General features: G+C 39.6%; 1 protein-coding gene across 1 annotated transcript in view; it reads left to right on the top strand.

Annotated features, from left to right (window-relative positions):
- The window catches only part of PDE8A (phosphodiesterase 8A), a 134,393-nt gene that overhangs the window by 100,659 nt on the left and 8,158 nt on the right, over positions 1-25,576 (top strand). Inside the window, exons 5-19 of the mRNA XM_062583408.1 lie at positions 13-70; positions 1,531-1,619; positions 2,519-2,597; positions 4,028-4,165; positions 10,112-10,200; positions 11,506-11,557; positions 11,658-11,700; positions 12,691-12,768; positions 14,001-14,071; positions 14,738-14,902; positions 16,693-16,741; positions 17,032-17,167; positions 20,056-20,254; positions 23,895-24,112; positions 24,968-25,100. Of these exons, the coding sequence (XP_062439392.1) occupies positions 13-70; positions 1,531-1,619; positions 2,519-2,597; positions 4,028-4,165; positions 10,112-10,200; positions 11,506-11,557; positions 11,658-11,700; positions 12,691-12,768; positions 14,001-14,071; positions 14,738-14,902; positions 16,693-16,741; positions 17,032-17,167; positions 20,056-20,254; positions 23,895-24,112; positions 24,968-25,100 (1,597 nt within the window). The remainder of the gene's footprint in view (positions 1-12; positions 71-1,530; positions 1,620-2,518; positions 2,598-4,027; positions 4,166-10,111; positions 10,201-11,505; positions 11,558-11,657; positions 11,701-12,690; positions 12,769-14,000; positions 14,072-14,737; positions 14,903-16,692; positions 16,742-17,031; positions 17,168-20,055; positions 20,255-23,894; positions 24,113-24,967; positions 25,101-25,576) is intronic.

Raw genomic sequence — 25,576 nt, 5'->3', positions numbered from 1 at the left:
CTTCTTTAAAAGGCATAGTGACCGTGAAGAGTCATCAATATTGCCCCTGATCTCTGCTGGCTTCACAAGGGTACGTATGTTTTGTCACTAGATCGCTCTGATATTCCAGAAATGTCAGGCAAGAAATGCAGAAGTCTGACTGTCAGTGATCTTTTGTGTCAGTAATCAAATCCATAAATCCTCTTGTTTATGCTGCTCGTTGTTACCTATTTCCTAATTTTCTGTACCAGTAAAATTAGAGCAATGCTGACTAAGAAGGTGGAGATTCTCAGGAATATAAGAAATGTTATTCAGATATTTCTACATTATACATTTATTTCAAAGGATGTATATGATGCATTAAGTCTCTGCTTTAAAAAGAGATAGCAGACAGTGGCAAGATTGAATAGTTACGATAACAGAGCCAAAGAGTAGCTTGCAATGTGCTGTGGGAAATCTCCTCTATCAAATGGCTATTCACATTCCTAAACAGGCTGCAGACATTGTCAAGTGCTGTTATCTATTGTTTGGAGTCACCTCCAAAGCCTTACACTGAATCTGTTCCTTGGCAACTATTCCAATTAAGCAGGAAAGGTGCTTATTAGTGTGTCAGTTAAGTAGATTCCTCATTGCATTAAGCTGACAACAGAAAAAAAAAGTGCATGATTTACAGTGTGATTCAGAGTGTTTTGATGCATGCTCACCAGACTGTTTGCTATCCCATTACAGTACGTTTGCACCCGTTTGTTTATTTATAGTAAAGTCCTAATACAGGAAATGCTAAAACCTGAAAATAATTGTGCTTATATGTAAAGAGTCGTTTCAGTGGGTGCACAACTAAGTAGTTCGCAATCTATGTCAAGTTACTTAAGAGCCTTAGAGAACGATTGACAAAGCATAGACAATTCTATTTAGCAGTTTTGATGTGATGGCTTACCTTTCAGAGTCATCCTCTCCCAAACTACCAGTGTCCTTGGCAGCGTAGCATGAACAAAGATTTAACATGTAGGCTTATTCCTAGTAAAAAAATGGATGTTTCAAAAAAATATGAGAAGATATTGAGGTTAGTGCGGCTGTGCTTCTTATACAAGGCCCAGAATGAATAACCATGTCCCATGGCAAGTATATTTGTCAGGAAGCTTTTCCTTCTTCTGTCTGTACAGCTGGAAGTACAAACTCGTAATAATCTCAAATTCGATGACTTGAGATAAATATAGCTTTTAATTGTTATTTTAAATAGGTAACATGACAGCCTGTAACTTCAGTCAAAGTAATATGTCATATATTGATACCACTGGTAGTTACACAAACTGAACAGATTAGTTGTATCTCGTTGCTAAGCCTCCTTTTAGGTCAGTTTTTCAAAATGCTGTATCTTGAAGATTTTTACTGGTCCCCAAAATAACCTTTTCAAACTGCGTACATTACAACATGTTCATTTTTGGCATATCTACTACTTTCTGGTTATTTAATAAGCAAAAGAAAACAGCCTCATACCCTTGTATACAGAGATGTGTATTGATGAAACGTCTCTAACCTTTTTATTTGCAGAGATATGTAGAAAATTCTAATATAATGGCCTGTTACAATGAGTTGATTCAGTTGGAATTTGGAGAGGTGCGGGCACAATTCAAACTGAGGTAAGTTTACCAAAAACATCAACAACAAAAATGTCAATTCAGCCACATGCTTAAAATAATATTTATTTTACTGTACACTAGTTAATTACAAAATGTAATTTACCCAAAGAAGTACGTTAATTGTTTAAGTACATCTGTACTCAGCATGGAGTCACAATAACTTGTTATGATATATGGTAAGAACTATGTGGATTAAATCTGATCAGATGTCGTCTTTTTTCTTTTCTTTTTCCTTTCCTCTTTTTCCTTTCCTCTTTTTCCTTTCCTCTTTTTCCTTTCCTCTTTTTCCTTTCCTCTTTTTCCTTTCCTCTTTTTCCTTTCCTCTTTTTCCTTTCCTCTTTTTCCTTTCCTCTTTTTCCTTTCCTCTTTTTCCTTTCCTCTTTTTCCTTTCCTCTTTTTCCTTTCCTCTTTTTCCTTTCCTCTTTTTCCTTTCCTCTTTTTCCTTTCCTCTTTTTCCTTTCCTCTTTTTCCTTTCCTCTTTTTCCTTTCCTCTTTTTCCTTTCCTCTTTTTCCTTTCCTCTTTTTCCTTTCCTCTTTTTCCTTTCCTCTTTTTCCTTTCCTCTTTTTCCTTTCCTCTTTTTCCTTTCCTCTTTTTCCTTTCCTCTTTTTCCTTTCCTCTTTTTCCTTTCCTCTTTTTCCTTTCCTCTTTTTCCTTTCCTCTTTTTCCTTTCCTCTTTTTCCTTTCCTCTTTTTCCTTTCCTCTTTTTCCTTTCCTCTTTTTCCTTTCCTCTTTTTCCTTTCCTCTTTTTCCTTTCCTCTTTTTCCTTTCCTCTTTTTCCTTTCCTCTTTTTCCTTTCCTCTTTTTCCTTTCCTCTTTTTCCTTTCCTCTTTTTCCTTTCCTCTTTTTCCTTTCCTCTTTTTCCTTTCCTCTTTTTCCTTTCCTCTTTTTTTGTCTACAGGGCTTGTAATTCACTATTTACAGCATTAGAGAAAAGTCAAGAAGCCATTGAGATCACAAGTGAAGACCATGTAATACAGGTTTGTTCCAGTTATTTTTATAAGTAGAGAAAATTGCTCTATGGGCTGACTGTATTTTATTTCATCCGCAATTACACTTGCTCTTTCTAACGGTACAAGAATCAAACCTAACCTAATGATTCTAAAGAGATTGGAATGAATTTAGGTGCAGAGTAGGATTCTTTCATTTAAAATATCTTGCATAAACCAAGTCAATTTTAAAAGTGACTATTTGCTCTGAAACAACAAGAATTTACACTCTTGTTTTTAATGTTTGTAATTATTCGTTTATAACATCAATGAATGCAGCCACTGGCTTGCATGCATTCTTTTCCAAAAATAGTATATGCTAATTTGATGCTCTTGAGAACGAAATCAAATTATTGCTCTATTTAAATAAATGTAGGACACAGTTTTTGCATTAATCTGATGCTGTTTGATTCATCACGGGCCAACTGTTTTTGCATGTCATCCTCTTTTAAAAACTTCTTTTTAAAAGGCAGAATAAACTGTGTTTACATTTTCAATCCTGAAAAAGTCGTCTTTATTAGGGAGCTGGTTCCATCCCAAGCTACAAAGACTGTGAGGAGTGACTTTATCTTGACAGTGGCAATTTCATTGAAGGTGGTACCTTCTACATCTTTTTTTAAAAAAATAACATAACTTATCCTGAAGTTATTTGGAACTATATTTTTTCAGACCAAGTTTTGCCCCTCCACAGGAGCTCCAACAGACAGTTGGGCATTCCTTTCTTCATAGGGTAGAGGGGAAATGGTAGGAGCAGATAGCAACCAGTGGTACCTTTTTCATCTCTGTCACATTGAAACATTATGAGTTGAGATATTCAGATGCTATTATGGGACCCCTGTCTCTACCTGCACTGGTGAGAGGGTCATTAATGTGTGGGGTATAGGTACCAGCCTTCAGCTTTGTTGAGGAAGAGACACAAAATTGCAGTGGAATACAACATTCCACTTCTTTTAGTCTATTTGACTGGGCTTTGCCCGAACAAGGGAGTGGGGTGGTTGGCCCTTATGCACAGGAAGGCAAAGAATTTATCAATGGTTAAGGCTAATATTCCTATGGAATGCCATCATCTAAGTTGTGTTTTTTAGGAACATGGAGGTAGATTTGAGGTTTACAAGTCTGAGAAGTGAAAGAGCTCATTTCTCAGGCGTTTGTCTGCCATAACTCTGTGGGTATGTAATACTCAGCTCTTTCCATAATTTCTCTCTTTTCTCACATGCACAGACTCTCTGCAGGACTGCTGCCTCCTAGCATGGACATTTCTGTTTTGATTCACAAAGAAAAATCATTTAGGCATCTCTTTTAGGAGTAATACGTACAGAGTTTTAGCTTAGGTTGGGAAACAGTCCTGTAGGTTTATCAAACAGGAATTCTGTTGTACTTGAAGTATTCTGATGAATGTTTTTTTTATTTTTATTTCACAGTACATCAATCCTGCTTTTGAAACAGTGATGGGCTATCAAATAGGTGAATTAATAGGAAAAGAATTAACAGAAGTGCCTATAAATGAAAAAAAAGCTGATTTCCTAGATACTATTAATTCCTGCATAAAGATAGGAAAGGTGAGTAATAGTATTGTCTCACTTATAATTTGCTACCTGTAAAAGTTACTGTTGACCAGGGATGACACATGACACAACTCCTGGCTTCACAAGTGTGTAGCATGTGCAGCTTTCTTACCCAAACAAGAAGAGGAAAACAAAAATGCTTGTTTGGAAGGCCTCCTTCCTCTTCAGTTGCTTGGAAAAGCTGTGTGTTTCATGAAGATAAGTGACTTACTCTGTTTCTTTATCACATATGCTGTATGTAGCAAAAGGTGTGGAAATATTAAGGAAAAAATGGGAAAGCACAATATATCCAACGAGATGCAAATGAGAAATGAATCATATTGAAATATTTCAGCATGAAATGTGGAAGCTGATTTGAAAGTTCAGCATGTAAAAATACCAGAAGAGACTTTTGCAGAGTGATAGGCAGTGTCTGCTGCCAGCAACTTTTACTTTCTAATGGCATGGGAGCTCTCTAATGAATTTTCATTAGAAACGTTTGGCGCACCAAGAACGTGCATGAGAAAGTGCAGCTGGCTTCAAGGGAGGTTGTTACAGAGGCACCACAGTTTGCCTGGTAGCTCTGTGACGTTCCCTTGGGAGTGTTCTTGTGGCACCAGTGTGAGGATGCATTTAGGAGCTTTCATTTGCATCTTGACAACAAAGTGTAAGTGCTTCTGATGTCATCAAACATATGTGTCATCGTACACCTATAGGAGGACAGATTGTGGAGGTAGCACAAAGAGAGTCGGGAAATGGTGTTTTTGCGGATGCGTCATGGCCTGTGCTCAGAACTGACTCAGGATGGCTAATTGAGTCGTGCTGACTGTCTGCTGGGAAGCACCATGTTACTGACACAGTGCAGGAAAATGCTCAAATGAATCATGGCGCTCGGTGTATCCAGGCAGTGATGCAAAAGCAGCGATGCAAAGTTGTGATGAGTCATGCTATGTAAATCAGGGTACTCGCACAAGCGTTCATCAGGAAAAGCTTCATTCTGTCTGGGTGCAGGTTGTGTGTGCATTTCAACATGAATGTGTCCAGCACTTGTATGTGTGTTAGCCTTTTGGAAGAGATCCAAGCAATGTACAATAACTTGGAATATGTTGCTTCACACTTCTGTTGCCTGACTGAAATTATTTCCATAAATGTGTGCAATAGAAAGCTAATGTTATGATAGAGTATTTATTGAGAGTTCAAATACATTATGTGTCAGACTTTAAAACCACAACATCAATTCTCAAGCTATGAAGTGATCAAATTTTTAGTATTTTAGTGTGCTGATAAAAGTGTCTTTAATAACGAAAAAGTGTTTAGTCTATGACTGTTAGAAATAAATCCTAATCTATCACTTCCCTTGCACCATATTTTACTCCTGGCTCTATGACTTCCAACTGTGAAGGCTGCTGAAGTACTAGTTCTTAAAACCTGTCTGTCTGGAACAGCTTGAACTGTTTTAAGTAGACAGCTCTATTTACATGATTTTTTTTTATTTATTTTTCATTGGAAGATTTCATAGTATGCAATCTATGTAGCCTCATATTTACATGTTAATAGAAAAGTGAATTACAAATTAAATTCTTACAAGGAAGTATTTGCAGGTCCAGTTTAACTATGTGGAATAACCTTTGAAAGATGGTTTGGTTTGAGATGATTTGTGTCAAGATGTTACAGCATTTTCCAAGGTGCCTAACTTAAATCTGGATGATTCTGACCTAGTTTGTGTGTTGTTTCACACTTGTGATTTGTTAATGTCCTAAATGTAAAGGACTGCCTCCCATTAGAAGTCACGTATGTATTAGTCACAGTAGGTTATAACATACCCAAAAAGCCAGCTGTCTTCTATGATACTCTCCTCTGATTTTGGCTTTTCTGGCTTGAACAAAAATGACAAATAACAAAAATAATGGAAAGTAGAATTTTCTTATTTATAATAAAACTGATTTTTGGAAAGTCTGCATCTATTCTTGAAGTGGAACTTAGGAAGATGAACTCTTGCAGTATTTCTTTTCTTGTGCTGACAAACATACAAAGAAGAGTTGATGGACATTATACACCAAAATTACTAATTATGTGGTGTGTAGTGATTCTTGGCTCACAATGTTCTTTCTCTCTCTTTCTCTCTCTCTCTTTTTTTTTTTTTTTTTTTTTAAGAAATCTCTGGAAGTTCACTTTTTGTTCCTATAACTGGCTAAAATTTGCAAGAAGCCAGGATTACTGAAAGGCATTTTCACCAATCCATACGTGAGGAGTTAAGAAACAGGTTGTACTTTCTTCACACATTTGTTTCATGATTCAAATCACATCCATTAAGATGAAGTGTGCCGTTCTGTTTCTCATGGACTAGAATTCTTGCTGCTTCTGATCTCTGCAGCTTGACGCAAAGCTCTTCATCATAGTTTCACTTCTTCTAAAGAGAGACAGATAGCTATCGATAAATCAGACAAGACACACGATTCCTCTCACTCCTTGGGAATTATTTGCTAGATAGGTATCTTTATAGAGGGAGTGGGAGGGTGATCAAGCTCTGTGATAAGGTCTATGGCAATTCCTTCCTAGACTCAAAGTTACTTTCTGTGAGATTGTTTTTTTTTAACATCTTCTGTTTATTTTCATTTATTCTGTTTTCTGCAAGTACCTTGCTGAACTTTGCTGTCTAGTGCAAGACGCCCCAAATCTAAAAGGAAGGTTGAACTGGGGTGTTACCTAATATACATGAATGAATCATTTTGGTGGGTAGCTGCACACCATGGCCTGCTGAATGAAGCCTTAAGCCTCACTGTTAATTTCTAGGATGCCATATAAAGGCTGAAAGGTTTTTTTCACTGTCTGTTCTTAGTCTGCCTGTGATCCTAGCCCACCAGCTCATGCAGAAGTGCCTGAGCACTATATTTGTGTGGCTGTAATGTAGTCATAAAAACGAGCTTGACTGAAGGCGTGTCTTGAGAGGTAGCTCGTCTCTGTTGAATTCCTGACAGAGGCTCTGTTAGAGAGCATATGGTGTTCTTAAAATATGTTTAAGTAACATCCCTGTGAGAACTTTATATACCAGCAGGAGTTTGGCTTGAACCTCCTATTTTTCAGAATTCAGCTGTCCTTTTTCCTCACACATTTCCTGCCACAGTTTCACAGGTTTTAGAAATCCACAAATTGAAAAATTTATCTGTTGACTATGAAGAACATGTTAGCGGATAACTCCAGCCTGTCTTGACCAGGAGGCACCGTCAGTGCTGGAATGATCCAGTCTCTACTGTATGACTTCATCCTTGTGTGCATATTCTGGGTTTATTACCTGGCTGTAGAGATTGATTACTCATCTCTGCCTCATCCTGGTTGTCAGGAAACTATTGAGATGTATACTTTGAATTATGAGAGCATTGAATTTTGTGGTGTTTCCTTTGTCCTCATTTATATTCCTCATGCAGCTAGCGGGAGAAGATGTTATGTCTGTTTGCAAATTTGTTATGCACAGTTCTTTCATCTGACAGATCCTTGGAAAAGCCTTCCGTATTTTCTTCTGCACTGCCTGTCACCGTGCAGCACTCTGTGGGCTGCGGTCTTTATTTGTTGGCTCCATTAGAATACATGCAAAACTGTTCTCTCTGTACCTGTGCTTTCTCCTGGTTGACTGTGAGATCTGTCAGTCTGACACAGATATATCTGTATCATGTGCCTCGTGAAGGTGTTTTCACATGTGTTTAAAAGCTCTGATCCAAAACTTGTTGAACTCAACTGAAAGACAACAATTTACTCGGTTAAACTTTACATTAAGTGTATATGCAATATGGAATCAATTAATTATTAATCATTTGGTACTTATTAGATGACCAGATCAAAATCTGCAGCTGTTTAAAAAACACCCCAACAACTATTCTAGGGACGGAGATCTGCGTAGGCAAGACTGTAAATCTTGTCAGCGGTCAGGTTACAGAGACTGGCTCAGCTGGAAGGTCACCGGCTTCTGCGCCGCTGCCAGCAGTGAAAGGAGGAGACCTAGGTAGGGTTCCCCAGCTTGCTTCCCCTGAACATGCCTTAGCATCCCCATAGAGAGGCAGCTCCTGGCTGCGCACCGCGCGCAAGGGGAGATGTGGGGAGGTGCTCAGGCATTTCTGGCTGCGGGACACGTACGGCAGTGTGCGAGGCCGGCCGGGGTACGTGGGGAGAGCAGCAGTGAGGTGGGGAGGGGATGCGGAGCAAGCAAGAGCTAAGGAAGGGAAGAGTCTGTGGCCGATCTGCCTGTGCCGGCCTGGCAGCTGCGCGGGGAGGAGTGCGGGCCCTGCTGCCGGCCGCTTGGCGTTGGATGGGGTGTTGGAGCATGGTGGTGCCTTCTGGCTTCAAAATCTCTAAATAACAACAGTTATTGTTTTAACCATTTCATTTAAAAGCATGGCTTGAACAAGGCACAAGAGCCATTTTCTGAAGCTCACTGAAAGAGAAAACGAGGCTTTGGAATAATTTGTATTCTACTATTCCTACTGCTCATTCCCAGAGAAAAAAAGTTACTTCTTGCTGAAAAAAGAAATTCCTTCCCATCCTGCCTTTTTATTTCTTTCATTTGTGAATTTATCCAAATAAAGTGATGCTGGTAGTGAAAATCTGATACGGTAAAAATCTTCTACTCAGACGTGGTCCTCAGGCCAGTGTCCCTAGGTCTGATGAACCCTGTTAGAGAGGAGGGTGGCCGGCGGGAGGCAGGATCCTGCGGCTATTCTGCTGGGCTCTGCCCTGCTGAAAGCACGCCGGGGTAGCTCCCTGGCATGGCTCGAGACCAAACTGCCAGTGTGGCAAGCAAACGGACTCGGATACCAGGGCACTTCTAATCGCAGATATATTTCATGCTAGGAGTGATGTGACTTTCCAGCGAGGCAGTGTGGGCTGGAGCGGAGCTGGGCAGGTCGGTGTCACGGTTTCTCACACGACCTCCCTGTCCCGGGGGGGACGGCATGGTCAGCGAGGGCAGCCCGGCCAGCATAGCAGTCCCACGGTCCAGGCCGCAGGGTCGCCGCGCCGTGAGAGCCTGCCAGCACCGCCGGAGCCTCTCCGCGGCCCTTGCCCCAGGCGGGAGCTGGTCCTGGCTCTTGCTCTCTCACTGGGTCTCTTGCTGCATCCCCTGGTGCTCCCGGTGCGTCAGGCGGAGAACGGGGGGCGAATACCCGGTTCCTCCAGGCTCATGCTCCCGTGTCACCCGAGGCTTGCCTGTCGCTGTTGAGGTGCTCACAGCCTGCCCCTCTGGGCCGTGCTCGGAGCATTGGCAGCCACACAGCAGTTAACCCTGGAGAGCTAATCCTCTAGGGCGTAATTTGAAGGTAAGCACAGTTTAACTAGTTCCAACCCTTTCCCAAACTACCAGAGTCCCTCCTTTCCACACTGGACCATCGGCCTGCCTGGTGAAAATGATCCCCTCTACTCTGGGCTCTCCAAAGCACATGGCGAGCACGGCTTCAGGCTCGGGAGTGCTGCCTGGTGCAGCTGCAGAGGTCCAATGCCAGTGTCCTTTCATTTGGTGGTAGATTTGTTAGAATTGGAAAGATAACTACTCTGTCTAAGAACAATGTATTTCTCAAAATTTTTGCTACTGTTTATAGGATTATTTTGAATTGAAATTACTTGGTTTTATAAATCAAATGCCAAGTTAGCAGGAAGACATGTCTGAAGAAGTCTATAGCGACCTCTAATTGGATTGAGGTAACTAACATCTGAGCCAACATCACCTTCATTACCTTGCTGCTTCTGTCATATGTTCCTCTGACAGGAGGAACGTTGCCTTTGAGACCCTTAAGAGTAAACCTTAAATTTTATGTTGTAGGGCACTGTTCAATGAAAAAACCTATGAAGCTGCAGTTCCTGTTTCTGTTTTATCTGACCTTTCCAAGGGTGCCAAGTGAAGAAGAATGTGTAGAAAACTATGTTAGATTTGTTGATTGCATTTTGAACTTCCTTCCTCTTCAATTTCTTTTGCAGGAATGGCAAGGAATGTACTATGCGAAAAAGAAAAATGGAGATAGCATACAGCAAAATGTGAAGATAATACCTGTCATCGGACAGGGAGGGTGAGTATGAAAGCTGTGACTTAGGTTTGATTCAAGGCTCAGTTTGGTTCAATTTCAACTGCTTTCAGCAGGCATTGAATTATCATGTTAGTGATTATAAGGAATTCTGCTAATCCTCTCGAAAAGGAAGCTAAAGATACAGATGTGCTCCTTTGTGACTGTTATCCTTCAACTGCAAGTGCATCCCCCTCTCTTTCTGTCCATCGTATAGGACACCATCATATCAACCTATGTCCTGCTCTGCTGTTCCCCTGTAATTAAATTTGGCATCTTAAGGCTGTTGTAAAGCATCTTGCTGTGATGAGGCTACTATGTGCTTCCAACCTTGTCAAAATTAGTCTGCAAAGATCTCCCCCTATTCAAGCATGTCTTGATTTCTGTGTAGCTTTCACTTGGACCCTGAACAGAGCATTTAGAGCACACTGGTATACGTTAGGTATGGGTAGGTTTATAATCAGACCTCCTGAACAATGTTAGGAAAGAAAATGGATCAGAGTGCATGCAGCTGCGGTTTCAAAACCCTGTAAGGCAACACATGTATTAATTAAATAACTGTGCAATATCTTCCAGAATCCTCTCTACAATGTATGCTCCATGGCTGAGACATTTCTTTAGAAAGGTGTGTTTTGTCGTGAAGGAAAGGCTGAATGCAGCTTCTTCATGTTGTTACATACTTTAAAAAGAGAGAATGCAGTTTTAAATAGCAGAAGCATGATGTTTTAAGTTGATTTAAACCCTTGGAAGTAACACATGTTCTCTACTCTCCGTTAGTAGAATGAAAACATCTTTTCAGCTTAAGATGCCAAATCAGTAAGAGCAATGTATATTACATACATTGTTGCTTGGGGAGAAATCTAAGCCCATTTGAAGCTGGCTTAGAAAGTTTTCTGGTAATCAGACCTGCAGTTTGCAGTCTGACTGTGCTATCCCTAAATCCTATGTAAGGTTTGGGTTGTTGAATCTGCACTGTTGCTTATTTCTCTGTTACATCATACATCATACATCATACCTGAAATATCCTATAGTAGCCCAGAAGAAGTGAGGAGGGGGAAGGGGAAGAGGGTGGGGAGAAAGAGGAAGGAACAGTCTTTGCAAAAAAAAAAAAAAAAAAAAAAAAAAAAGCTTCCATTCTGTGTTCCCCATCCTGTGCAGCAAAACTGTGGGTTTTTTCCATTCTCTACTGAGCCTTCCTGCTAGAACAGGATTTGTCCTATATTGATTTATTGTTACTCCCCATTTTGTGTATCAGCAGTGAATCAGAGCTGGGATTTGGATGGGAATTAACACATTGTTTTTTGCCTACAGGAAGATTAGACACTATGTGTCAATTAGTAGACTGTGCAATGACAACAATAAGGTAAGTGAAAATGGTGGTATGTTTCCTTTAGTTTGAGCCCTAAATAGTACAAAATAATGGGAAAATTCTGACTAACTGAATTTCTCATACTGATTTATAGGCAGAAAAAACATGTGAACGTGTTCAGGCTGAATCTCAGACAGGTATGACACATCTCTTTTGTCATAAGAAGTGAAGAATGTACCTGCAGAAAGATGAAGCCAGTTGCTAGTGATCTGACTGAAAACCACTGGTTGCAGTGAATTAGAAAGAGAATTAGAAAATAATATTTAATTAGCAATAAACTAGGAATGCAGTTCACAAAGTGGCAAAATAAATGCAAGCTCTCCGTCCCTGCATGATTTATTTTAGAAGTGATACAAAGCAACCTAGTCTTGAAAATGCAGTATTTGTATTGTGTTTGAGTTCAGTGAGTACTGAATTTGTATTGCGCTGGGTTCAGTGTCACATTTCAGTTACAGATAGTAGATCCCTGTGACAACATTAGAAATATTAACGACACCATCTATTAAGAATGTTGTCAAGGGTGGTCTATAGCTAGTGGCAGGTGTGTTTGCACTACTTTTAACTGTATTGTGGGATATTTGCCTGTGGGAGGAAATGAGGATGCCCAACACTACCATTCATCCTTATCCCACGTATCAACTCCACAACAACTGTTGAGAGATCTTTGCCATCCATGCAGCAGGTACTTGTTAACTGTAGTCTTAGTAGTGCAGGTTATACCTGCTGGAGCCTCTAAGAGATCTAGAATATATTGCCTGGTTTGCTAGTGTGCAGTATACTCTTGGCCACCAATTCTCTGTGACAGTTGCTCTTTGAGTGAGCTCTGGTGTGTTGTACAAGTTGTATCCACAGCTACAATTGTGTTGTGTTGAGAGAGGAGCTTTTCCCTCCACACTGTTAGTTCCCCTCTGTAAAACCACTTAGATTTACTTTGCCAGAGACTATGATCAGATGCATGTCAGCATCAGCGGGCAAGAGTTTCAGAAGGAGCTTTCATGGGCTCTCATCTGCTGAAGTGCTGTGGTGAATGTCACTCAGCTGCTATCAGCCTTTCTCTGACTTTCCATTTCTTCAATGTACATATTAAGCACAGGATATATCATTGTACAATATTGTTATCTCCACAGATATTCAGACTTGCAGACACAAAGACAGGAGGAAAGGATCATTAGATGTCAGATCCACAACCTCACGAGGGAGTGATGGTATGTTAAATAAGTAGATTTTTTTTTATTTCTATATGTATACATTTTAATGTGCATACATACATATGGATATGGATGTATGTGTATATGTACACATATGTACACATGCTGATATAATTTCAAATCACTTTTCATGGAAGACTTTACAACTCCATTTTATTCACATGAACTTTGAATACTTTTTTGAAACAGTGAAGAATGAAAGGCTTCATCTACCTTCCTGCATGGGTAATTTCATGAAATTCAACAGAGATACTTTCAAATACAAATGGCAGGCTCTAATCCTAACAAAATACTACATACTTTGCTGCTTTCCTCGATAAAAATCTGAAGTTAATTTTCTTACCACATTGTTTTCTTTTCACTGTGTTGTATTATGCTTCATTATATCATCCCAAACTTGATAGGTGAGACACATATTGGAAACCTTTGCCAATACCTGGTGGTGTTAAAGCACATTTATCAATACAATCTAGGTAACAGGCACTGGTGAAACATGGAAGTAGGTCTGTAGCAGTGAGAATACAATCATGCCCAAGTATGACAAAAATAGCATTGATTCTTTTTCTTAAGAGATGCTCAGCACAAAGAGCAAGAGATGTGTCTGAATTTTATAGGTAACACAATGTAACTGTTCAGAAAAATCCCATTTTGGCCTTTTTTGTACAGAAACTAAATTGCTAACTGACATAAAGTGCTTGCTTTTCAATTTCCAATGAATAATAGGCCAGATCCTCTGTCTTTTTAATTTGACATAGCTAGCTTCACTTCAAAGGGTCTTCACTGATTTACCTCAGCTTGGAAGCTGACTCATTATGACTTGTCATGTTGGTACATCAGCTAGCAGAAGTGTATGTATCCTATAAAAGCCTATGTATAATTGATATCTATCTGTGCCTGCCGCTTTACACAAACACACACACCTGCATAGTCTTTACATGGATATTTAATTACATATTTTATTTATTTCAAATACAAAAACAAAGCCATGATTTTGTCAGGCTGTTACAGCTACTTATCTCTATTCTGGGATAGCAGTGGTTCAACAAGCATCTCTTTGTACCTATGTGTTCCCAGCATAGCAAAAGTGTATATGTTCTGCAGTATATCACTTCTGAAGAGGAAAACAGTGTATGCAATTTAGAAAATGAATCCACAATTCTTGGCTGACTCATTATGTTGTGCCTTGTTGTTAAAATCAGGATACTCATTCTTCTTTGTTTTCCCCACAGGCAGCTCACAACGGCGGCACTCTTCTATGGCCAGGATACATTCCATGACTATTGAAGCACCTATCACCAAGGTAATGTATGACTGTTGCTAGCCATTATCAGTCCTGCCATGCTGGAATGCTGTGGCACAACGCCCAGTGCTGCATCCAGATCTGAGGAGCAAGACAGTGCTGCTCTCTAGTGCAGCTTTTTCTCCCATTCCAACTGCCTGCTGGTGGAGCTCCAAAAAACCAGATGCTCTGGGCCCAGTTCTCCCAGGACTGCTTAGCCAAGCACTCTCCCTGTGGTCAGCCATTGCACGACCCCCTTTTAAGGACCCCTGCCTGAGTGAAGGACAGGATTAGAGTTCTTCCTCTTTACTTACGCGTTGCAGACTGTTTCCTGAAACCATGTAAGGGTATGGCAAAAGTCAGCTCTTTAATAAACTGACAGAGGAATATAGAGGACGGCTATACTAAATCCATCTGGAGACAATTTCAGGCTGTGCCTCAAAAGGAAAGTAACTAATAAAGTTACTGTCTTTAAGGCCGTGATCCTGTTCCCCAAGTCAGTAGCAAAAATCAGTGTTTTATTAATATCCCTTTAGAGATTTCACTTTGTTTCTCCCACACATGAGTTAAAGCTGTAGATCTCATTTAGTTGCTATGGGTTTTCCAAAATAGCTGATTAAAGTCTCTGTCCTTTCTTAAATCACTTCTAATCACTTCTAATTCAAAACATGTCTGATGTTAACCTAGGTAATAAACATCATCAATGCTGCACAAGAAAGCAGTCCTATGCCAGTTGCAGAAGCTTTAGACCGAGTTTTGGAGATTTTAAGAACCACTGAGTTGTACTCTCCACAACTGGGGACAAAAGATGAGGATCCACATACAAGTGACCTCGTTGGAGGGTTAATGACAGTAAGTACATACTGCCACAAACACCTATTGATTAATATTTCATTGTCAGTATCATCTGTAAGGTTTTCCCAGTTACCTAGTCTGTATCATCTGATGTATGCTTTGCATCTAAAATGCCAAATTGTCGTTAAAAATGACACACCTTTTTTGTTTTTCTTTCCTCCATGCTATTAAAGTATCTCTGAAAATGGGAGGAAATTGACCAGACCACTTGAAGCTTTCGTTTTGCTAGAACAGGGAAGGAAAAGCACTTCTTTTTTAATATGATTAATTTCAGAATGATATACATGGGAGAGGAAGAAAAAAGATAGCTAGATATTTATATTTATTAATCAGTATTAGAATGGCATGTGTTGGGGCTTTTCAATGTGTAAAAAGAATGCATTTTCAAAGGAATGCAAAGTACACTTTTGTTGTTACTTCTTTGGGTGATATTAGTATTTAGAGACTAGAGAGGTCAAAGTCCTTTGAGCTAAGAACATGGATGTCCACATATTAAGACACAGTCATGCTCCATAGAGTTTATTATTTAAATAAGCGAAACAACAGAAAGACTAAAGAAAGCATGTATTATGTTATTACATTTTTAAAAGAGGAACAGAGACTCTGACAAAAAGAAGTGATATACCCAAAGTTGAACAAAAGGCACATAGCAAAGCAAAGAGCTGAACCTAAACCTTCGAAGTCTGGAGTGTGGCTGTTTTGATGATAACTGGATGAACATGGATGAATGTTACCTATGCCTTAGGGATATTTGTACCTATTAGTAGTAGGTTGCATCTAAAACGCTACCACAGAAAAGAATTTTGACAATATGTTGGATGCAAAAGGCTCATAAGATGTCTTAGAGATGAGCTATCAGAGATGTTTCTGGGCTAATACCATTTCATGATGGTTCCAATACAGCATCCATGTTTACCTCTGCTATGCTTTGGCCACGAAACATTGCTAGCAAGTTAGAAGAATGCACTGAGAATGATTTTTTTTAATAGCTGTTTTTTTACATCATGGGCTAATATTAAAATGCAGTAACCAACAGCATGCACATCAAAAGAGCAAGCAGAATTTGGGCCACAGCTTTTATAATTATGAATTGAAAGATAAATATTAAATGTGGCATTCTGTTAGTTTTGATCCTTAGGCTCAGTCTGCACATCCAGGCATCATGCCAGGATTAAGCCTAGGAGGCACTGAGTTGGAAAACACACAAGCATACGTTCTTCTCTGATAGAAGAGAGGCCCCAGAGTAATTTGGTAATTTGTTGCTCTGAAATCCCAGCAACAAATCACAAGCTTCTTGTGCTGCTGAGGTGACCCGGTCTGCCAATACAGGGGTAAGGAGAGTACAAGCATATCTCCATCCATTCCCTGGCACCACCCACCTAGTTAGTGTTGTTGATGGGAAAGGAGCAGACATACAGTGCCTGTTTTTGGCACGCACCGAGACCCAGTGACTGTGTTGTCCAAACAAAGGTGAATGTGAAGCTGTAATTCCAGACCTCAATCTGCACCTGAGAAATTCCTGTTTGTACCTATCTGAGTTTACGTTGTATCCTACATCTTGCAATTTCTCATCCGTTTTGAAGTACAATTAAAAGAGGCAAATCTTAATAGATTTGTATGAATCTACACACAGATAATGAAGATACACACAAATAATGGTGAGGCAGCTTTGATGACTGTGACAGTTAATCAGGTTTCAGTAAAGTCATACTGCTACTATTTAGTATCATTGTCTTGTAGATCTTTTTTACAATACCCTGCATTTAACTCTCACTTTTATTGAACAGGATGGTTTACGACGATTATCAGGGAATGAATACATATTGTCAGCAAAACGTAAGTTTTAATTTGGCAGTTAACTAAGATATTAAAAGATGATTAAAAATTTAAGAAACATGGAAAGTGTGATCAGATGTTCTTTTTTAATAAGCATTGTTTATTTTAAAATAAACACTATTTATTACAAATAAATATTACTCATTTATAAGTATTGCTCTACAGCATTACTGCGCTTTACAGAAACAAGAGTTGGCAGCCATGATTACAGAAAAGAAAATATTTAGTACATTTAGTAAAAGTGTACCTCAGGGCTGTTAATAGCAATCTACAAATATATTCCTCAATAGAAACTCATCAGGTTGCTGGCAGTTTGATCTCTCCAATCTCCCTCAATGACATACCCCCACGGATAACACAGGCAATGGAAAATGAAGAACACTGGGATTTTGATATCTTTGAACTTGAGGCTGCCACCCATAAAAGGTCAGTAAACTGGAAGGCTCATAAACTAAAGTTGCTGCAAATTGACTTAAATGTCATCCTGTAATCAGTTCTTTAATTTCTCTACCTCTGTTTTTCAAACTGGAATTACTATTATTTTCAAAGGAAAGTGTCTGAAATTCTCTAAATACCGTATCTTTATTGTCATTTCTTCTTGCATATGAAGCCATTAAATACCTTCTGTTTCATCTCACACACTATTTTCTGCTGATTTCCAGTGGATGCCAGTGAAGACTAAGTATCTTTGATATGGTGTAATAACAAAGTAACATCATTTTAAAAGCCTTTCTTTTCTGTTCTTCATAATCAAGAAATTATACAATCCAATTTGTGGGGATCCAAGTTCAAATTATGTCCAAACTATGCACAGAGTCAACACCTTTGTATTAATCTGATCAGTTGTGTAGATCACGCTTTACTTTCTCTCCATGTAATAGAGTAACTTAAATGTTCAAATACAGCTTTTTGGCAGAATTCTCATTGCCTTTCTCTAGGATTGGAGGAAGGTCTTATTCTAAATCTTAGAAGGCTACATTTTATGTATAAGATTAAATGAAGAATATTTACTGTTTAAAAGTAGAGTATAACAATTCTCATTGGAGTTTTCAAAATCAGATCAGTAGCTTTGATAGACTGTACTTCATTAGTAGCAAATTCTACCACTAAGAATGTAAATTGATCTTTCTCTTTAAATCCTTGGTTTTATTTGCTGATGCCTATCAAAAGTTCTACTTTGGGTCCAGTTTCTCATTTAATGCTAAAGCTTGTATGAGATCGTAATTTGGAGGCTAGATCCTGCAATGAATGGACTATCTTAATCCTTGATCAAAATCTCAGATTCATAAGAGCTTGGAAAAATATTCAAAAACTACACCTAAGCAAGGTATCAAGGCATTTAATTAACACATTTTCACTTCTATTTTGGATCTTGGTTTTATGAGCCAAATAAATTGGAATACATTCTGATTTTTATTCTTCCTTAAGGTGATATAACTTTGGATTTTATTGTGAGTGAAGAAATGTGCATTCAATCACTTTAGTTTTTTGTTTGCTACATTCCCATTGCTATTAAAGTGCTATGGATACAGTAATTTTTAAAAAAGTATGATTTGTAATATTTAATATGCATGTTGCAATAACTTAAGAATTAATTATCCCAGCCAACATGCATGAGATCACCAGATAGGTTTCTCTGGTCTTACTGATTTGGAGAGACCACAGAGGGATAAAGGATGTATTTTGTTACCTATCCTCTTATTAAAGACATTATAATTAGAATTGCTTCCTGCTGTGTTTAAATAAAGGCAATTCATTTACTAAAGGAATTAAAGTGATCTTCCATGAATCACAGCTATGAATATGTTATTAGTATTTACTTATAGTCCGAGCAGACATATGGTAATAAAGCCAAGATAATTCATTAAATCTAAGCCTAGTGCAGTAGACATGATAGTTCCCTGATACAGAAACCTGGAGAGACCTTTGTCTGGTAGTGCTATGTGATATTAACACTATAGCATCCAGGGAGTCTCCACAGTAGTGTATTATACTGCTAGTGTATGTGATATAGTTATCGTTGAGTGTTTTTGCCTAAAGATGTACATCTGACTCTATAACCTCAGGTAGCCCATGAGGTGTAGCTGGAAATCTGAGTGCTTGGCACCTCTGGAATCAAGCAGCAAACTGAGATGCCTAAATATGGGTTTTCAATCCATTTGAAATAGATCCACATTTGAAAATATTGACTACCTGTTCTTCTTAAGCAAAAACGTATTGGACAAGAAGACAGCAGTATTAACTGGGTTCAAGCAAAAGCTAATAGACTTAAATTTGATTTTTTTTTTCTTTTGCTTTATTAAACATGATGCACATTCGCAGTTCTCACATTAGAAATACTCCGTACTGCTGTTCTGATCCTCATTCAGTGTCCAGTTATCTGGTTTTAAGTAGTGCAGTTTGGCCTGCAAGAAGCAATAGTATTGGAATACAGTGTGTTGGCTACCTTTGGAGACACTGGTCTGCTACTGGGTCAACCTGAAGGCCACATATAGCCCTTCTATATATGCTATACTCCAGCATGGTCAGCACTAGTTTTGCTTCCAAATTACCTCCATTACACTGCCAGTGTGGCAACATCACCAGTGTTAGCAGGAGTGAGAATTTTGATACAAGCAAAAAGTGCATCAGCAACCTATCAGCTTCTGGTGTGCTCCATCTGGTGCAGCTGCAGCACAGAAATGGCAACAGTAACGTAGTTGAAGAATATGCACATGACTGAAGGTTAGGGAGCAACTCTCCTTCTCCCGGCGCAGTGAGTGTGGAGACAGCTCCCATCTTCTGTTGCAAGCAAAGTCAATGGACAATGGAAGAAGGTAAGTGGGAGAAGGGAAAGAAATGGAATAGGTCTGCAATGCAGAATGAATAGTGATTGCAGCCCTATATAGTCTAGATAGACTCCAGTTAGCTGTAAAGAAGCTAGTTTGGCAAGCTGTGGCAGCAGGGAGATCACCTCCTTCCACTCACACAGAGTGTTCAGTATATGCTAATTTGTCTCATTTTGACTGCAGTCTATATTTACCCAAAGTAGACTCCCCATGTCCCAAAGTGCTGCTACATATAGTATAGCAGCAACATAGAGCCTGTTTAATATTCCTAGAAGAATCAGGAACTGGCGGATTCTAACTGCTTGCACGTTGTAGTTATGTAGAAGTTTTCTACAGATTTGGACTGTATTCTGTAGCAATTAAATCCTTGTACCTAAGCTGACATGCCATTGGCCAAAAATGCTGTGTAGATTCATACTATTTACAGTATCTAGTATTCTCTCAACCTCATTTGTTTTAAAACTGTGTGTCTGTTTTCCTCTGCAGGCCTTTGGTTTATCTGGGTCTCAAAATATTTGCTCGCTTTGGAATCTGTGAATTCCTAAACTGTTCAGAATCAACTCTGAGGTCATGGTTACAAGTTATTGAAGCTAACTACCATTCCTCCAACTCCTACCATAATTCTACGCATTCTGCTGATGTGCTACATGCCACTGCTTATTTTTTGTCTAAAGAAAGAGTAAAGGTGAGTCTATGTTTTTAAGAAACAGTGTAGGTGAGAAGTACGGGTGGGATCAAAGGAAGGTCTTGTAGAAAAGATGCCAATGATCTGACCTACCCAGTGCCAACCAGTGTGGCAAACAGTGCTCAAAGAACTAGGCTGCTTTTACCTGACTTCCAGGTTTTGTCTTACAGCATATTTGGAATGACAGGTACTAGTATTAATTGGAACTGAGCTATGGGAGAATGAAAGCCTCCTTTTTTTAAAAAAACTTTCTGGTATAGCTAAACTTACTGATGACACAATCATATTCCCCTCAGATACAGATTTAAACTAATAAATGATCATCTCTTCCACTGTGTGGTGGTTGTTTTTCATAATACTTCCAGGGCAATGTAGACCAAAAAGTAGGTTTGGTGCTCCCAAAGCGATCACACAGTGGAGGAGATACCCTGAAGATCAGAGAGACTACACTGGAGGAGAGTACTGAAACAGATTATTTGTGGAGGCTCCATAGTGCTTGTTGGTTTATTAGAGCCACTGACAACAAGAATAAATCAGAACAATCTTTGTTCTCATGCACCCAGAGGACAAACTGGGCTGTGAGAAGGGGAATTAAAACAGTGCTTGTATGTGTCTGTAGTGGAGTGGCAATACGTATTTCTTTACTGCATTCTGGATACAAATTCCTACCTTGAATTGGCCTGTCTAAAGATAGGGATAGTGATGGGCACCTGGCTGAGACATTTGTGACTGTAAACAAGCTTCTGACAGCTCATTAAAACTGTAGTCTAAAGTCCCTTAACCTGGAGCTGTAGCTCATTAGTGCATTCTCGAGTGGCTGACTCACAGATATATGCCAAATGGGAGAGGAACTTCACTGGATATTTTCAGTCCTGTATTTGCTAGAGGTTTAGTTGGTCTTCCCAAGAATATCTATAAGAAACAGACAAGATCTGGAATCATTTCAATGCCACAGAAGCATGAGTGCCTCCTCCCTTCTAGAATGTTATTTCCATTCCTCTGTAGGCAAAGGAAAATAAAGTGATGCAACAGAAGAAGGAGCAAAATCAAAGTTCAAGATTCTCTCTTTACCTTCTCAAAGTTGCAGCACAGCTACTTCTGTTGTCCACAGTTCAACTTAATCTAAAAACAGGAGGCCAGATTCTGCCACTCAAGTTCACACTGAGGAATTTTCAGTAAACTGAATTCAGTTCTTGTCTGGGAAAGTTTCTTGCCCTCAAAGTGAAGCAGTGTTCTCAGAATCATTTCTACTCCTGTGCTGTAGGACTTAGGTGACAAAGTTAAAATCCTTAACCTGAAGTTGGAGGTAAAGGAAATATAAATCCTGTCATGGTTTGCTATGTCACACTCAGGAAGGGAGCCTGGGATACATTACTGTGGTCCAACAGGTCAGACAGTTTCCAACTTCTGGTCACTTCCCATCTGCACAGGTCTTTCTCAGCCAGACTGCAGCTTGTCCAAGGGGTTTGCTAGCCTGCTAGAAGACAAAGTGCCCAGTATGCCATGATCATACCCAGCCCTGGGCATTTGCTCTTAGTGCAGACAAACTGGTTCTTAAAGACAGCCATAAGCCCTTGCTTGACAAGGAGAATACACGTAGCCTTAATGTGTGCTGTGATGGATAAGGAAGGAAGTAAGCAAGGCTTTCTGGTCCTTTCATCTGTTTAAACTGGTAGCATGTGCTGATTGGTCTATATGAGACATTTATAGTGTAGTTTTACATATTACAGCTAACATTCCAAATTTTATTTTATTTTGACTTCACCAGCACTGCAGTGTTACTCAAATCTTTGAAAGCAATGTGCACAGTGAACTGGTCTATTTAACGTAAGCAATATTTACAGGCCTACTTTACAGATTTATTGTACTCAGGGCATATAGCTGTCAGCAGAAGCATAATTAACTCAGCACAGATCTCTTCAGGAAGATTCATTTACTGTTGTATATTCAGGGTGTTGTATAGGAGTGGATAACACAGTGCATTACTGTGGCAGCTAATTTTAAAGGCCAAGTCCTGGAATTTCTGTTCAGATTGATCCCTGAAAAGAGAGGGCAGCAGCAGGCACAGCCTGAGCTCAGGAAGCAGAATGACCTTCAGATCCAAATCACCTCCTGCTTTGGTTGGCTTTCTTGGTTGGCTGGTGTGGGACAGAGTGGTGGATTGCTGTGCCTGCATCTTACCTCCTTGGAGTGCTGTGAGTGGAGACAACCCCCTCCATGCCTCAGTGAGAATGAGTAGTTCTTCACAGCCGGTACCTGAGCAGCTTCTGCAGCTCGCATCGGGATTAGGCAAAATCTGGCTGTTACTTTTGTTGTAAATGAATTGAATAAGCCAACATACTACCTGACTACAAGAAACCAACTACAGGAAACACAGATGAGATGGTGCATCCCTCAGATGAGAACCTGCTCTAAAATCTCTATCTTTCTCCTAACTTCATGCCACAAAAGCAAAATTCCATGAGCAGCAGCTGAAAGAAAGAAGTAAGATGTTAATGCATAGCAGATAGTACTTTCAGACAATACTAGCTATGAATCTAGAGCAGAAATACTCTGCCTTTTCTTTTTGTCCACAAATACTGCTGACAACGCTTAATAAATAGCCTAGCTCCATCAAAGTCAAACTCACCACACTACTTTCATGAATTCACCTACCAAGACTGACCATTCTGAGTGGTATTGTCAAACTGAGCTGGGAATTTGGACCTTAAATTCAAGCTAATCAGAATGGAAAATACCTGGCCTGCTTCCAGATCCAACTGGGAACATCTCTGCTCCTGTTTCTCTTTCATTTTGTTATTAAAATTTTGACATAAGTGTTTTGTGTGCATAACCCTTCACAAAAAGCCCAGCATAAGTACAACATAAAGGCTATATGCAACAGTTTTCTGAGATGCTTGGTACTTTTTCTCCTTTATGTTTTTAATACAGTATTAAAAAGTTACAGTATAAAAACTTAAAAGTCATATAGTTCTGTATTTCATTATAGGATCAGTATAACTAGATATAAAGCAATGACAAATATTACTAGACATAAACCATGGAGTACAGCATGCTAAGAAAATCAGAATCTGATACAGAAAATACAGAATAAAGTGTCATGTAATTTTTCCATCAAGAATTTTTCATAGAATTCATACTGGCTGTAGCTCCTGGACACTGTTATTATAGAACTGGATATATGTGAAATATTCTTTACAAATCACAAACCTAGCCAACACTTAAGTAAAATATGATTAGAACACATTCAGTTTCCAGAAGAAATTAAGTCATCTAGTTGAAGAAGGATAATTTTTAGCAGTATTGGTCCTTCTTCCAAGCCAAATACCCTAATTCTGAGTGAAGGTGGCCTGTGTTGCTAGAAAACACAAACTAGTTTGGTATTTTCTATTTGTTTAACATGATGCACTGTCAAAGGTGTGACGAAAGCAAAATCCAACAGGCCCAAAATGGCCCAAAGTGTCATGCAATGTTCAGTGAAGCTTATAATGATTTTTCCATTGCTCTATCTAGAACATCTGACCCTCAGTGATCTCCAGAGTTCTGGCTTTTGTCCCTCAGGAACTTGGCTTAACCTTTATGGAAAGAGTAGGGTTTCTAGTGAGTCTGCCAGGAAAACTAAGCATCCTTCTATTTTCAGCAAACTTTGGATCCGATTGATGAGGTTGCCGCTCTCATTGCTGCCACAGTCCATGACGTGGATCACCCAGGAAGAACAAATTCTTTCCTGTGCAATGCTGGCAGTGAGCTAGCAATTCTCTACAATGATACCGCAGTGCTGGAGAGCCATCACGCTGCCCTGGCTTTCCAGCTCACCACCCGGGATGACAAATGCAATATATTTAAAAGCATGGAGAGGTAAGCTCAAAACCTGGGGTACTTGTCTGCCTACTAACATCTCTCACTTTCTTCTATGTGACTTAAGATAATGCAAACAAGCATCCTGGACAAGGGCAGTGCCTTGTGGACAATTATACGTATCCCTTGTGGAAGTTTGCCTCTGATACAGTACAGTGCAGGACTATGTGTCCTGCAGAAGCTTAGGAGTCAGCCCGTAGCTTAGGTTTCTCCTGTGGATAAAAGACAGACTGTGCTTAAGGAACTTACAATGTAATTCTCACATTAGCAAGTCTAGGAGAATCATTTTGTATCACTGGACACAGAAGACAAGCTGTGGCTGTGTGGGTCAGTGTTTGCTGGGTAGAAGGATGGAAAATTTGGGGAGCGTCACTAAAAAAATTAAATGCTGTGTTGCAATGGATAGTGCAAGGACCTGTTGCTCTTCTTCCAGCTCTGGAAAGGCATTTAGGGGAAGGGTGTGACCATTGCCTTGGCATTCTCAACACAGCAGAAAAGTACTGCTGAAAAGTTGGCTGGAGCATGAGCTACTGCTTAAGTGTCTGTGCTGAAAGCCTTGGGAATATGCCAGTGTGACATGTCCTGGCAGCCCTGCTGCGTAGCTGGTGCCTCTGCATCTGCCCAGCTCCTGAACTGTTTCTCCTAAAGATCCAGTCATGCCTCTAGCACATAGGTCTCTGCACAGCAACGGGTGCTTTATCCAGCGTAGATGCAGCTTCCCCAGGCTTTCTCACTGTTCTTTCTTCCCTCAGCACCTCTCTACAACACAAATGGTCTGTAGTATTTTTGTTAGATTTGTTTAGCAAGCAGCACTTTGTGAACTAGCCAGCATTAATCGTTTCCTTCTTTAAACAGGAATGAGTATCGAACCCTTCGCCAAGCCATTATTGACATGGTCTTAGCAACAGAAATGACAAAGCACTTTGAGCATGTCAACAAGTTTGTCAACAGCATTAATAAACCCTTGGCAGCACTAGAAGAAAGTGGGGTAAGCAACATTGCAAGTCTTCTCTAAAATGACTGGGCAGGGCCTGGGAACCCTTGGCAATAGGAAATTCTTGTGTAGTATTCTGAGAAAGTTCATCAGAAGTATGGAGAAAAAGAGATTAGAAGTGTCTTTCACCTCTGAATGCCCTTTTGCTTGGTGTGGTCATCACACATTTTGAAGATGAGTGGCAGTCACTTGGATCCTATTAATATTGCAGAGCTGTGATATTTTATGAGAACCAGCTATGTATGTGGGACCAAAAGCTTGCCATATGTATTTTCCTGTTAAAATTGCCATGAATCCTGTAATAACAAAATGATTAGTGATCCAGAGACCTTTCAATTTCGATGGCTACTTAGTAAGCAACCTCTGTTGCTCCTATGGAGAGGGTGCAAGTGGCAAGGCCTAGCGTTCTTGTTGGATGTTTCTGCACAGGGGACCATGATTTGCCTCAAAACAGAAGCTGAATTACTCCC

This window comes from Rhea pennata, chromosome 10 (genome assembly GCF_028389875.1).
Source record: "Rhea pennata isolate bPtePen1 chromosome 10, bPtePen1.pri, whole genome shotgun sequence".
Taxonomy (NCBI): Eukaryota; Metazoa; Chordata; class Aves; order Rheiformes; family Rheidae; genus Rhea; species Rhea pennata.
Note: the sequence above shows the minus strand (reverse complement) of the source record. Positions and strands in the feature narration are given on the sequence as shown.